This window comes from Solea senegalensis, linkage group LG6 (assembly GCF_019176455.1).
Source record: "Solea senegalensis isolate Sse05_10M linkage group LG6, IFAPA_SoseM_1, whole genome shotgun sequence".
In the NCBI taxonomy this organism is placed as follows: domain Eukaryota; kingdom Metazoa; phylum Chordata; class Actinopteri; order Pleuronectiformes; family Soleidae; genus Solea; species Solea senegalensis.
The window spans coordinates 15508484-15523592 of NC_058026.1; the positions used below are offsets into that span (position 1 = coordinate 15508484).

A 15109-nucleotide genomic window follows, 5' to 3' on the forward strand; every position below is an offset into this window, starting at 1 on the left:
ACAATGTGTTTGTTTTTGCTTCCAGAGACACTTCTAGAATCCCACAGTCCTCCCACCCTTCTTTAGAATCTAGTAAGTGTTTATATGGCCAGGTATATTAGCTGTTAATGTGATTGCCAATTTTAACTGCTATGGTAAACTTCTGGGGAGAAATCTTGTCATTGTAACACATTGTAACACTCAAATCACCCAATTGTGTTGATATGTTGTTTCTATCCATCCCTCAGCAGGCTCCAGCTCCTTTGAGTCACAAAAGTTGGACCGTCCCTCTATATCAGTGATGTCCCCTACAAGTCCTGGGACCCTCAGAGACCTTCCCCTGGTTCTGCCTGGACAGCTCTCTGTGAGTATCTAGAGAAGAATGGATGTAGACTTGTGTAAATAAATATGAATACAGATAGAGTTTAAATGAAATGCCATCTCATGTCTTCTCAGATTAAGCTGTGGTATGACAAAGTGGGTCATCAGTTGATTGTCAATATCCTTCAAGCCAGGGACCTGCCAACTCGACCAGATGGTCGACCTCAGAACCCCTATGTCAAAATGTACTTTCTACCAGACAGGAGGTAATGACATCATATTGATTTGTTTTATTACCTTTTCCTTGTCCTAGTCCTTATCAAAAGTATTTTTTTCCCAAAATAAACTCATTTACTGTACACTTACATGTATTGCATATGTACTGTTTAGGGCCCCAGGCCCAGTGTGGCTGTAATTTCCATTGTCTTCCATGAGCATGGCCTACAGGGAAAAGCAAAAGCCTTACTCCATGTGAGAGGCTGGAGTTTAATCAAAATACAATTGTGCAACCTCAGCTCTTCCTCTCCTTCCTAAATGTGGTTACAGTAGGAGGTGTCTCCAAGCTCCTTTCATCTGACTCCCATGGGAATCGGAGTTGCTGCAAACACACCTCTCTCCTCACCTGACTTTAATCACTGCAGCTTTTATCAAGCTCACAAAGGTTTCGGAGTTAGAGTAACTCACCTCTCCTCTCCCTATATGGCCACAATTGTCGGAGCTGCACCTACACTCTTGCCATCCAGCACTGTAACGATGACACCCAATCTCTGAAGAGATTGTGCCGGTTTCACCCTCGCTGGTCAAGTCAGAAATTTGTTTTGCGTTCAGCCATGCAACCCTGTGGATCCACACCTGGAAGCCTCTGCAGCCACAAGCTTCCAGTACCATCAGTGATTGCAGTTATTTTGAGTCTTGGAATCTAACTTTGTGTGTTTACACATTTGCTCTAGTGACAAGAGTAAACGTCGGACTAAAACTGTGAAGAAGAGTGCTGAGCCCAAGTGGAACCAGACATTCATATACTCCCATGTTCACCGACGGGACTTCAGAGAACGCATGCTGGAGATCACTGTCTGGGACCAGCCCAGAGTGCAGGAGGAGGAGAGTGAATTCCTGGGTGAGGTGGGTAACCACATGTGAACCCCATGCTTTCATTCCTTTTGTATAAGTTGTCTTTATTTCTTTGTATTGATATCATTTGGGTTTAGTTCTCTGGATTGGATATTTAACTAGTAATAGTTTAGACAACTACATGATCACTCACTGTCATCAGGGTATTGCAGAAGGCAATGGGACCCAACTGAAAGGGGGCCCCTGAAATGACTGCCAGATTTCTTGGCGTAATTATTGGCTCAGACCTGAATTTTAACCTAAAAAACTATCACATTGCAAATACCTTCCTGTCAAAAAACTGCTGAAAAAACTAATTTTCAGCAGACTAGATTATTGTAATGGTGTCTTTACAGGTCGTAACAAAAAAATCAATCAGGCAGCTGCAGCTGGTCCAGAATGCTGCTGCTGTCCTGACTAATACCAGGAAACTGGACCACATCACACCAGTCCTTAGGTCTCTACACTGGCTTTCCGTGAGTGAAAGGATATATATCAAAACCCTACTCTTGGTCTAAAAAGCATTGAATGAATACAGAATATACATCCTAGAATTAATATAGTAGTTCCCTATGAAGCACCCATGTCATGCTTTTATTTATTCTGTGATTTTCTTAATGGATTTCTATGCCCTTGTAAAGCACTTTGAGTTGCCCTGTGCATTGATTGTGCTAAACAAATAAACTTGCCTTGACTTGCCTTTCGAGAAAGCACCACCTAGTGGTAACCCAAAATGTAAACATTTGATTTATGGTCAGAATTACTGCAACATTAATTGGATCAATGTGAAACTCACTCAGGCAAATCTAAGTCCATCCAAGATAACAACATGTGATGCCACTCACTTCGCTGTTGGTTCTCGGTGTCAGTATCTTAACTATCTTTTTAATATAAGAACTATTCCTAATTCTTCTGATGCTCAGTTGCTAAACTACACCGTTTCTCTTTCGCTCACCCATCCTTGCTCTCTCAGATTTTGATAGAGTTAGAGACGGCCTTGCTGGATGACATACCTCGCTGGTTCAAACTCCAGGCCCATGACATGTCCTCCATACCTCTACCCGAGCCATCTCCGTACCTTCCACGCCGACACAGGCATGAAGACAGCCCCAGCAAGAAGCTGCAGAGTATGTCTGGTTAAACACAGTAAATGTACATGCTATGTATGTCAATTATTTAATGTGCTTGGTAACATGTCCTTTATTTCGATGTCTTTCTATTGTTGAAGGAAACTGAGAAACACAACCTTACCCAGTCTTGTATGTGTTTTTACATGTGTTTTCACACAAAGCCACACCATGAATGCAAAAGCCACAACACAAATACAAAAGCCACAACACAAATACAAAAGCTACAATCAAAATAATAAGGTAACACTCCATTCACGTTAATCCTGGGCTGCAAATTTTGGATTACAATGGTGTGGTGTGCACTCTGCATTGTTCTGAGGTTTAACAGTGCACTTTACTCTGCAGTGAGGCTGCAGTGAACACTGCTTCTCCACTTAGCTGAGCTGAGCCATAGAAACACTGAAGCACTGAACTACTGTACTTCTCTGAAGGTGCTTGTACAAGAGGTTGCTTATACCTCAGAGTGAAAGTTTAGACCAGAAGCTGAAGTGCACTTTTTACCGTGCCTTTAACAATGGAGATGCTGCAAGATTTGGATGGTTTGAACTCCATTTGTGCCCACTTGCAACGGTCTTCTGGTACATGGTTTCAAAGATGCAATGACGGTCAAATCATCCATGTACACCTGGATTGTGGAAGATGAAGGCCACTCTCAGACCTTTTGCCTCTCATTACCCATCGAGATGCACAGATGATAAGCTCCATCGCCAGCGGTGAAATAGTGCAGCCTACCATGATGCCTATATCCAGACGTTGTCAAATTGTGCAGATTCTGAACATAGGTCTTGACCAACTCTGCAATGTTTTTGGGGACGTGAAAGAAATCAAACGCCGTCGACAGCATCTTGTGAGGAACCAATCCGAAAGCCACACAAAGGTCTCTCCGTTTTTTCTTGGCAGTTTGTCTTCCTCCGTGGTCTTGCTCCATTGCTTCCTCAGTTTTCTTCTTTCCTTCACTAACCTGTCAAGTTTCTCACTGCCTACTGGATTTGAGTTGGGTTGAAGTTAGTTCTGCCTACTGGGTGTCTTCTCCTTCCCACCCTAAATCTTTCGACTCCATAGTTGTAAATTATGGTTCCCATGTTCTCCAGTTTTCTTTCAACTATTCACATCTGTCCTTCTATCAAGAGGACAAGGTCATAGTTGATGGTTTCCCACACTTTCTTCTGGCTGGACTTCTGGCTGGCCACAGAATTTGAGGTTTTCCTCGTTCCATCTTTCTCTCTGCTGCTGGCTGTGGCCAGTTGGGCTCCAGACCAGAGTCCACTAAAGGGTTCAAGGAAGACTGCGCTTCATCTGGGGGTTTTCTTGCCTCTGGGGTTCACTCAACTGATTTGGCCTTTTCTCAAGGCCTCTTGTCGAACTCACTGAGGCACTTTTTTTTGCCTTGGTGGATCTTGAGGTCTTGCTCATGCCTCTTCCTGTAATGGCACTCCGACCAATCAGTGGACTGCAGAGTGACGACATCACACATAGTATTGGCACAGCTAGCTTGGAACCTCGCCAGAGCAGGTACTACAAAAAGTACCAGGTACTATCACATGTGAAAAATAGCGGCGCTGCATCAATTCTGAACCATCTGTAATATGATCGAGTAAAAAAAATAATAATAATATACCATGACATTAAAACTGGTTACCTATTTATAATGTTGTGGCTGATTGTACCACATTCTCTGTATCACTATGGCTGGTTCAGTAAACAAATAACCCCAAAAGGTTATGAATTTGATAGTCACATTCAGTAAAGGTAAAAACAGTGCAGGCAAATCAAAAACAGTTTGCATCTCAGGCATGCTCACATGACTAGTTATCCTGTGTGCTCACTAGTCATTTTCCTTTAAGACATCCTACTGTGATGTACCACAGTCTGTAGGAGAATGGCACGTGAAGTAGTTTTTAGTAGTACAAAGGACCCTAAACAAATGTCTTGTATGTACCCATATTTTAGTTTGTTCTCATGCAAATCCATGACTTGACCAAAATGTTCATATGAAAATGTGTGTGTCTGTGCGTGCGTGCATTTGTGCTGGATCTCTGTATGTGTGTGGTGTGTGTGAACTTGCAGAGCATAACTCCAGGGAGAAAGAGCACAGCAGTGTGCTGGATGTCCCTGAGCAGCAGCGACCAATCCAACACCGCTCCCGCTCGGTGTCTCCTAACAGACAGGACTCCTGCAGGGCCCGATTACGGCCTGTACGAGTGCCCATGCAAAGGTCAGCATCAAATAGTGAACTCTCATTTTTTTATGACAATGTAGCCTATACATAAAAGCTTATATATAAAATATATACAAGCTTTTATGTACAGAAATATTATATATTTGACATGGAGAATCTATAATTCAGATTATGCATCCAAACTTTTTTTTTTTCCTTTTTAATCAGATTACTGTGTGGTTTACAACAATCGTATTTGTGAATGTTTGTATTGAGGCTCATAATCTTATGATGTAAGGAGTCTTTCAACATCATGCACCCTCACCCAGGTGACCCACCTGGAGTTGATCAATGTGTCCAGATAGGATTACCCCACTCACCTCTGCTGCCTTGGTGACCAGCTTGATAGCCCTGCACTTGCTTGCACCTGTGATGCCAAGCTTACTGTAGGCCCTGCAGAGGGACTGACCAATAAATCATTCTTCATTCTTCCACTATCTCAGCATATTATACCCATATATACAGATAAGCTATCTTAGCTAACGTTAACGCTCGTTCCAGTAGGCATTGCTGAATGAGCATGTCATAAAGTAAATTTTAATACCTCAAGGTTCGATGTGAAAATCAATGGCAGAGAGAAACAGACGTACTGGCGGTTTGGGAGTGCCATCGTTAATACTACAGACACGTGTGTGATTTGTGTAAAAGAAATTCACCTGTAGCAACATATTGTGATGTTTTGTTTTCTCACAGTGCCTGATAAAATCATGTTTTGTCCCATCCCTGGTCAGAGGACACCATTACAGTTTATTTTTACTACAGCCCAAGATCTATTTACCTGAAGAAAAAACATAAAATTACAAAATATTTGTGCTTTCATCAGGAGTCTGGATGAGATGCGCCAGAACAGCCAGCCCTACCCCCACGACCACAACAACCACTCGGAGGACCAACGTTCCGGTGACTCAGATTATGAGTACTCTGAGGACAGGTACCTTGTTTTAAGCACCACATGGGAAGAAGATTGGGTTATATACATGCATATACTGTATATACAGTATATGTGTGTGCAAATGTCACAGGGCATCACCAGCTTTGTTGTTTTTATGTTTGCCGAATTCTGTGATCATTGGCATTTGGATTGGAATGATGTGACTGAGTCTTACATAATAGCAAGCTGTTAATGTAATATTATAAATATGATAAACCTAGCAAAATAGACCCCTTTTTTACAGCAAATATCTTTTTGACATGAAATAAGACAAACACAAGTGTTTGCAGTAAAAATAATAAGGGTTCCACTCTGTTTAAGGGAGCCAGGGTCACGCTACTACTCAACTGTACTATGTGTCTTCTTCTATCCCCTTATTATATTATATCCCCCCTGTCCATGAATCTTCTCTGTTGTCTTCCTCTTCTCTTCCTGCCTGGCAGCTCCATCTTCAACATCCTTTGTCCAATATAATCACTATCCCTCCTTGGCACATGACCAAACCATCTGAACCTTGCCTCTCTTTTTGTTGGCTGTTTGCCAGTTCACTAGTTTATGCACAGTAAATAAACTCACGCTACTTTTTTTTCACTGGAATCCACATTGTTGGCTGTATTCTTAACAACACCAACCACCTCAGTGTGCCTTAGATGCTACCATCCTGAAGTGGGCTGCCAGGTTCATTTTTCACACTACTAATACTACTAAAAGTTGGAAATATACGGGGTTTGTTATGTCATTCTATATTTTCTGGTTTCTCCCATTCCCGTATATTAACTTTTCCTGTTTTCCTGCCTGCCATTTTGTGTTTTTTCTCAAACAGTGAAGTCCCGGAGATGCAGCGGTCTATTCGGGGAGGGAGTGCAGAGTGCCTGCATACAAACAGGTAAAACAAATTTAATTAAATAGAAGAAAGAAAGAAAGCGAACCGTCAGATGTATTTTGCACAATTTAACCAACATTTCACCCTCACAACACCGTAAAAACCAAAAACTTAGTATTTCCAAAGCAAATACAGCATTCTCAAGACATCCTATATTTCTGCTTATGTTCTGCATAGCTCAAAATCATATTTGATATTAATCTATCTCATTAATAGCAAATATGATAGTTGTGGCACACTGAGGAGTTAATGTCCAACTGTTCACTCATAACTGTTATATTTTGTTTTTCTCATGCCTTGCTTCATGTGTATGACCTCACAACCAGGTACATAAGTAGACTCAGCAATACACTCCCCCCCAAAATGCCCCTGTTAGTAAATGGTATCCATAAAGACATTTACAGGTAAGTATTTGTAATGTAAAAGGCATCTTTGTGAACCCTCTCTCTTCATTCGTCTCACTTTCCCAGACACTTGTGGAGTTGTTTGGTCTAGTTGCAGAAGTGTTCTCTCAATACAGTAAATGTCCACCTGTCCCCACACTGCTGTGTTGCTTGTGTTTCCTGTGGTTGATGTGTTGCTTTGTTCATAGTCCTGCTTTAGCTAATGCTATGTGCTGGTTTACCTCTGAATTATGAAATCCTTTAAGGCCATATCTGTGCATTTACATTTTTAATGTTGTAACATACTGAAATGTCACTCCAGCTTAAAAGAAAACTACAACACAAGGGTGGAATCAAAGATGGCTTCTTGGCCACATGGCTGCTGTGTTTCTTTGTTAAGGCCACTTAGAGTATGTAGGATGCAGGTGCCGGGTTACACGAGAGGTTAGTAGCATGCACACTAGGAAGCATTAGTAACATCATATTAACCTGGATCTAGACAGCATGTGCGCACTGAGTTAGCTCAATACGACATTTCAAAAGGTTAAACAGTTTATGCTTAACCAATTCTGCTGTGCTATGCCCAGTTAAGTTAGCACTGTCAGAATGTACAGTATGTGTATGTACGTGTGTGTGTGTTTGTTAACGTACAGCTGTGTTTTGTGCGTGCGTGCCTAACCATGAAGTGGCCATTGAATGAAGGATGCAAGACATGAATAAGTGGCCTTAGTGGTAGAAATCCAGGTAACTCTCATCCAAGCGGGATTTTAAGTCACTGACATACTGGGATGGCTTATTTGTGTTGGTGGGCAACCCAAGACCTGTGTCGATTGGAAGTTGTGGTTGATTCCTAAATATTAATTCAAACGTTCATGTCTTGTTGTGCACTAGTAGTCATGCACAAGGGGACAAAGTCCTTCCAGTGGAAGGACTTTTCAAGCTGACTTAGTGCCCCAAGCATTTGATCGAGTGGTTAACCTCTCAATCGGGATCCCCCTGGGATAGTATGGGGTAGTACAAACTTTCTTGATACCAGTGAGTTCCTTAATGGTCTTTGATTCAAAATCTGGGCCCTGGTCACTGTGCAGTCTCTCTGTAAACCCATAATGCACTATTAAGTGTCCCCAGAGGCACTTTGCTACAGTGCATGCTTGCTGGTTGGCAGTTAGTACAGCTGCTGCTTGCTTTATGAAGTGATCATTTATTACTAGTACAGTTGTGTTGGACTGATCTGAGCTCCAAGGACAATAAATCCATAAACACTAGTGTGAGGGGAATGCAGGTCTATATACTCATCAATCTCTGGAGGTGTTTTGTGGCAATCGCTCTCAGGTCTTGACCGTTTCTTCAATAGTCAAATATGTTTTTGGCCAGAAAAACCCTAACCCTTGCCAAATCCACTGTACGCTCAATTCCTAGGTGGCCCATTTCATAATAGAGGATTCCGTTGTGCTTCACAATAAAATGAAATAAAATAATCAAACCCTAAAATACTAAATACAGAACAATAATAAAAAAACAGCTTTTGTTTTGGATGTTTTTCCAGTCTCTAGCCAATAAAAACTCACTACCAGATGATCTCCAGATCATCCAGCCAATTCTCCTCTAGTACCAACAAGAGCAGATAGATAGAATGTTTTTTTTCTGAAGTACCCATAAATGAGAATAAACCTTAAATATTTAGTTTTAGGTGCACACCATCATGTTTGTTTCTTACAATTGTCTCACAACACGACAGCATAGCGTTTCCCCCTATACCATGTCGAGCTGGTTCCCATGGCAACTCACAATCTTCAGTCTGAATGCTCTCACAGTGCAAAGCAGCCGAATGAATGACTGATGGTGTTCTCATTTCTCTTTGTATGTGTCTGTTTTTTTTTTTTTTTAAATCTTTACCTCTCTCTTTCCTCCACATACTACATTGTTCTCTACGTGTCATCCCTTTGCTCTCCCACATTATTCTCATTCTTGCCCCCTGCCCCATTTCTGTGTTGTTTTGATGCGGTGGTATAGTGACCTGCTGCCGTCCCTGGACAGAGTGAGGAGTGCCAGCACCACTTGTCTGAGACCAGACACCTACTTTCACTCACCTGGCAGAGACAGGTACACAAGAAAAAATTCATTAACTCAAAAAGCGATAGGTGTTGTTGTAAATGATGGCCCTCATTTATCAAAATTGTGTAGAAACACAACAGAAATAAAGTGATTCTGTTTGTCAGCATGAAATATGGGATCAAACTAAGTCAGAAAGCAACAGTGTGGAGAGAAGTCACCACTGCGGTCAACAACGACGGTGTTGACAAATGATTCATAGTGTACAAGTCATCATATATTAAAACATATTGCTACATCGGACCTCAAAATCGCCACCAAAAGCGTGTAACTGTGCTTCAGCCAGACTTAAGCCTGTCAATGACCAACCATTTTGGTATACATACGTTTGATAAATGAAGGTCTGGTGAGGATCGGGTCTCTGAGGATGGTTGTCAATACCAGAATTAAATAGGGTCTATGTGATAGCACCCACAAAAATCCTGAACTAGCATTTTAAATCCTGTTACATTATTGCTCCTGTAACCCTAAACCAGCTATGATAGTATATACCAGTTGTGTCTTTTCCTCTCTCCTTGTCCTCTTTATGAACTGACAGAGCACAAGCTCATGGTCCAACTAGGACATCATCAGGTCACAGGGGCAGGCGATTGCCGCAGCTCCCTTCAAAGAGCAGCAGCATTGAGCAAGGTATGTGTACTGGCAATCAAATCTGGTGAAGATGTTAAAAGCTTTTTTCTGAATTTACATACATATATCCATCCATACTAAACGTCATTCTCCATCTATTAAAAACGTGATCTTGCTTCCTCAAGATACTCTGTAGTCTGATTTCTTTGTTTGAATTATCTTCATTTGTTTCATGTTTTTACTCTTGTCCCAGCCCTTGCAGCAGGGGAGCAAGCCTGCCACCTACACATGAAAGTACATTCCTATTGGCCTTCAGCCTCCCACAGCCCGGACACAGCCCTCAAGACCAAACAAGAGGTCAGTGTCTGAGTCTATTTCGTCCTCCTGTTCTTGATAAATCCTACAAGTCTGTTTTTCAGAACCCCTCATTCACACCTTCGTCTCTGTATGTAGATGTATGCAGAACGGAGGCATTGCAGCGAAAACATCTCAGCAAGATCCTCAGACAGTGATATGAGCGATGTCTCTGCCCTCTCTCATGCAAGCAGTGCCTCTGGCCTCAGTAGCACCAGCTACATGTCTATCCAATCAGAAAGACATGCTGGACGCCTCGGGTCAGTGCTCGTGGTCTTGTTGTTCTTGTGTGTGCTCATGTTAGATGTTGTAGGTGAATTTGAGCTTTCTGAAATAACAATGCGTGATTATGTGTGTAATGCATGCTTATCACTGTGTGCCTTTCTTTTTAATGCACGAATGATTGCATGTTTCTGCCCGGCATGCCCTGACTCCTCTATCCACATACGCGCACACGCATGTACATGAATACATGCTGAATGGTGATTGAACTCAGATCCTCGTCATTAGAGGAGGAGAAAAAGGAGAGGAGGATGTCATGGGGGTTGGACGTGGGCAAGAGGGTATCAGGACTCTCTGCTGAGTTGAAGCGCAGGAGACACACTGTAACAGGAGATACCAGGGTGTCCAGGTAAACCTCATTTTCAGACAGCAGCACACACTTTCCACACCTCTGATCTGAAGGTTTAACAAATCCAGGTACAGATATGATCTTACTGACGATCATCTGTGTGATTCGAAGTAATTCGTTTTGAACGAATCACTCAGAGGTGACTGAGCGAATCCTCTCACTGCGAGGAAACGGTACTAATAGAGTCAGAGTCAGAGTCAGATGGTGTCCCTTCATTTGCCAGCCATGACAGAGGATCTTTGAAATATCTCAGGAGTAATTTTGCCCAAAGACCCGTTACAACTATATGAGAAAAAATATTTTACCACTCGGCTAATGAAGGTATTGGAAAGAGTTATTGGAAAGATATACATAAAGCAGGTATCTGATAGGTGCATTGCTGGCAGTGGCAAAAAAAAAGGCTTTGACTAAAAGATGAATGATGGGGGCAGGACCTACAATAATATAACAATAGCTGCATATTTAATGGAAAGATTACATTATCTCTTTACCTAAAGATGGACATTTCCATAAAGCACCAGGAAAGATGGGTACAGTTTATAGAACTTTGAGACATGATTTTGTCAGGATAGTGAATTAAAGGAACATCCAATCCACATTAATTAATTGCATAAGGGATTCCTCTGGGATTCCAATTGTGCCACTGTATATTGAAATGGAATTGATCCGCTGCAAATTACTTTAATTATTGCTCATTTATTTATTTTGTCCTTCCTCACCTGTAGAGACCTGCAGAGAGACTGTTTTTAAAACATGATCTGAAACATGAAAACGCGTCTTTTTGTCTTTGAACTTTTTTTCCTTTGTCCACCTGAGGCACTTGAGACTTCACCTTCACCTTCTTCTCTCTTCTTGCTCCTATTCCACATCTCAGTGTCTCTAAATCTTAAATATATGGGAGGGTGGTAATCAGTTGACCTGCCTGATCAGGCATACACAAGGCTTGTGTGACATATGCATGTTTTATGTATCACACGTGAGACTTGGAACACATTGATTTTTGCAACTGAATCTGCACCGGTTTCTATCAATTCTCTCTCACTCTCTCTCTCTCTCTCTCACTCTCTCTCTCCAGCCGACATATGAGGTCGTCGATGGGCCGCTGCCTGCTGAAGAGCTCCAGTGTAAGTGGAGAGATTTACACCCAGGAATGCAACGATGGCAGCCAGTCAGACACAGCGCTTGGCTTGGTAGGTGGAGGCAGCAAGAAGAGACGGTCCAGCCTCAGCGCTCGCATGGTGGCCATAGTCGGCAACCGCCGCAGCCGTAGCACTTCACAGATCAGTGGACCCGGTGAGTTGCCACGGCACCTATAAAATTTGCTGTGAATTCTGTTTGATGTAGAAGTGATAGTTTTACTGGACATAAGGCACACTACTCATGGTTTAAGTGAGCCTGATGTCTGATGATGGAGGTAGAAACTACTGGCTGCTGGATTTTAAGGGTCTTAAGGGGGTCCAAACAAAGGAGAACTGGGATGTGTAGATCAAGCTATACTGCTTCTATATCTAATTCGTTGCCAAATGTAAAGTTTGATATTTTGAAAATAATATTAGTTTTGGTGTGCTTTTACACATAGCCAGTGAGAGAAGTGGGTCTCATTCGCTTAGGTGGTTGTTTATCACACATTTTTGTGTCTCAGATTATGTCTCCACTGGATCATATACCTTGTTATTTTAAAATTTCGACAGTATGATGCGTATTTGCAGCTTCTGAAGCTTCTCTTCTTGGTCGTATTATGTATTTCAGTGTTGTAAACTTTACTTTTATCTCTTTTTTATCTTTTATCCAACCTGATCCTAAAACTAATTTATTTTACTTCAGATGCTTAACTTTACCTTCATGCTTTCCTACTCATAATCCTTGCTTATTTTCAACTGTGCAGCCAGTGCAGTGGATGCACATCCTAACTTTCTCACAATGGATACAGAAGAAATCAGCACCAATATATATCACCTTTTCTTCTTTCACCAATTTAGTTATTTTTCACTGCACTGTAAATGTTTTTTGTTTATTTTGAATCTGCAAGGCGCTGGGTAAAACGAATAAATGAAAAAAGAAAAACAGTCCTGCAACCTTTTTTTCTGAGTCAAAAAATAACTAAGAGAACAGCATTGCTAACCTCAATCTTTTCTGTTTCATCCAGAATGGAAGAGTAAAAAAGAGAAGGATGCACCCATTCAGAGGAGCACAGAGACTGGAATGGCAGTCGAGTTGACCAGGAACACGAGCGTCCAGCCCAGTAGAGAGTCCAACAATGGCAGCATGAACAGTTACAGTTCTGAGGGAAAGTCAGTAAACTCTATAATCACTGTTATACAGAAAAAAACATGCTATATTAAGCCACTTAAAAGGCTTCTTCACATGTGCTATTTTTGCTATAGGAAAGGAAAGCACACGCCAAGATAGTAGCATAGATTTTATTATATTAGCTTTTTGTTAAGTTGCTGAAATCAGTTTTTCTTGTGGGCCCACTGGCAAACATTTTTTTTCCAAGAAAATCAGCATGTCTGCCGGTTCTTGGATCAGGCAGACATGCTGATTACCTCATACAACAACACAAAAAAAAACAACAGCTATCACTTCAAAGTATATGTTCTGTAACGTATATGTGCAATAACTAGTGATGCACCGATATATCTGGCGACCAAAACATTTCGGCCGAAAATGGCCATAAGACTTTTATACTTTTTATTAATCCTTAAAAAAAACTTAATTGCAGTACTAAAGCGTCTTCTACACAAAGAGGTTGAGACCACTGAGTGAAAATAATGAAAAATGCACTCTCGTCTGCCAACACGTTTTACTAACATCTACTCGGATCCCCTGCACTTCATCGCGACCGTACTCGATCTAAAGATCATTACTTGGGCGCGTCGAGAAATGATCCAGCCCGCTTGGAGACAGAAAAGCGCACAGCACAGTAAGAAAGGCTGGTCTGTCTGCACCAGATGAGGGACATGCACCCTCTTTGTCTGATATGTTCAATAAGATCCTCCTAAATATTTTCATAGATTCTTAATTTATTCTATTAAGCATGAATATTAATCTATACAATTGCAATTCCTTGATTTTAGTGAGGTAAGTAGACAAAGTCCCAGCAATAACAACAAGGGTTACAGAATTGGCATGATAATTTCTTTCTGAGTTTCCTGATTTTCGGTTTTCAGTTTGGGCCAACAATTTTCATTTCGGTGCATCCCTAAAAATAGCTACAATTACTGAAGACAGGGAATAATGCGTCACAATATGCTCACTGTGCACAGACACTTACTGTAAGTGTGGGGGACAAAAACACACACACACACATACTTCAGACAGAATCATTCTTTAATATAATAATATTTATTGTGTGCTTCCTTTCTTAGTTTGATCTTCTCTGGAGTTAATATTGGCGCCAGCAACCAGTTCAGTGACTTCCTGGATGGTTTGGGTCCAGCTCAGTTAGTGGGCAGGCAAACACTCGCTACTCCTGCCATAGGTATGAACACCTCTCTTCTCTTGTCTAAATACATTTAAGATAATTACTGTTTGCATGGGTCACTACGTATTGCTACTAATTGCTGAATAATGTATTTTACACTGGTAGAATTAAAAATATTCAAGTCCATGAAGAGCTGTTACATGCTGGGCAGAGCTGATGGTCTGTGCAGTGAGAGGTCCGGATCCATGTAGTTTGTTCTTCTGACTTCGCAGCAATAACGATTGCAGGACTTAAGAGACAGACCAGTCTCCCTCGTCACGATCCTTTTTGTACTGTTTCACAGACTGAATGAGGACAAGTTACTCTTCTCAGATCCATCCCAGACCCTTGCGAAGTCAATTGATGCCACACACAACTTACTGTACATATCTGGAGGAGGAGCTTGCTCATCAGCTGGTGATAGGCCACGTCCTGCTTTCTAAGCTTGTCTGTGCTAATGCCTGTCTTACTTTTGGAGTCACACTAAAGAACCGTTACTCACTTCCTGTCATTTCCTCTGCCTTTGAGATACTGCATGATGTCACAATCTTTACCAAATTAGACATACTCAATGCCTACCATCTGGTTTGGATCCGGGAAGAAGACGAGTGAAAGACAGTCTGCTATTGTCCTTAAGACACTCCACACCACATCAGTGGTAGACTGGTGTAGAGGTGTGGCCCATTTTGTACCCCTGCCTAAGCTCCTCTCCGCCATGTCTTTTGCCTCCACTGTTTCCCCACTGATGTCGCATTCTGGAGGGAAATCTTGACAGTCATTGGGACCAAAATTCCACATATAGCACATGTCTAACAGGATTAAATTATGTGATCATGTGCTTTCCTGCAACTGTTTTCTAGGTGACATCCAAATTGGTATGATGGAGAAAAGGGGCCAGCTGGAGGTAGAAGTCATCAGGGCTCGAGGACTTGTACAAAAGCCAGGATCCAAGTCACTCCCTGGTAACGGCCTGCCCTTCAACCAAACCAAGATGGAGTTGGTGAGGATACGCTCTGTTTTACAC

General features: G+C 41.7%; 1 protein-coding gene across 8 annotated transcripts in view; it reads left to right on the forward strand.

Moving 5' to 3' along the window:
- The window catches only part of LOC122770698 (regulating synaptic membrane exocytosis protein 1-like), a 31831-nt gene that overhangs the window by 15621 nt on the left and 1101 nt on the right, over positions 1-15109 (forward strand). For 2 of the 8 annotated variants that reach the window (XM_044027713.1, XM_044027717.1), the window contains 17 exons: positions 26-72; positions 228-343; positions 436-566; positions 1251-1422; positions 2384-2537; positions 4608-4755; positions 5582-5689; positions 6513-6575; positions 8969-9058; positions 9606-9697; positions 9891-9994; positions 10091-10251; positions 10488-10622; positions 11698-11915; positions 12769-12913; positions 13991-14103; positions 14946-15047. In XM_044027713.1, the coding sequence (XP_043883648.1) occupies positions 26-72; positions 228-343; positions 436-566; positions 1251-1422; positions 2384-2537; positions 4608-4755; positions 5582-5689; positions 6513-6575; positions 8969-9058; positions 9606-9697; positions 9891-9994; positions 10091-10251; positions 10488-10622; positions 11698-11915; positions 12769-12913; positions 13991-14103; positions 14946-15047 (2099 nt within the window). Of the gene's footprint in view, positions 1-25; positions 73-227; positions 344-435; positions 567-1250; positions 1423-2383; positions 2538-4607; positions 4756-5581; positions 5690-6512; positions 6576-6898; positions 6977-8968; positions 9059-9605; positions 9698-9890; positions 9995-10090; positions 10252-10487; positions 10623-11697; positions 11916-12768; positions 12914-13990; positions 14104-14945; positions 15048-15109 lie in introns of those variants that run through there. The other 6 variants (XM_044027721.1, XM_044027714.1, XM_044027715.1 and 3 more) reach the window with 6 other exon arrangements.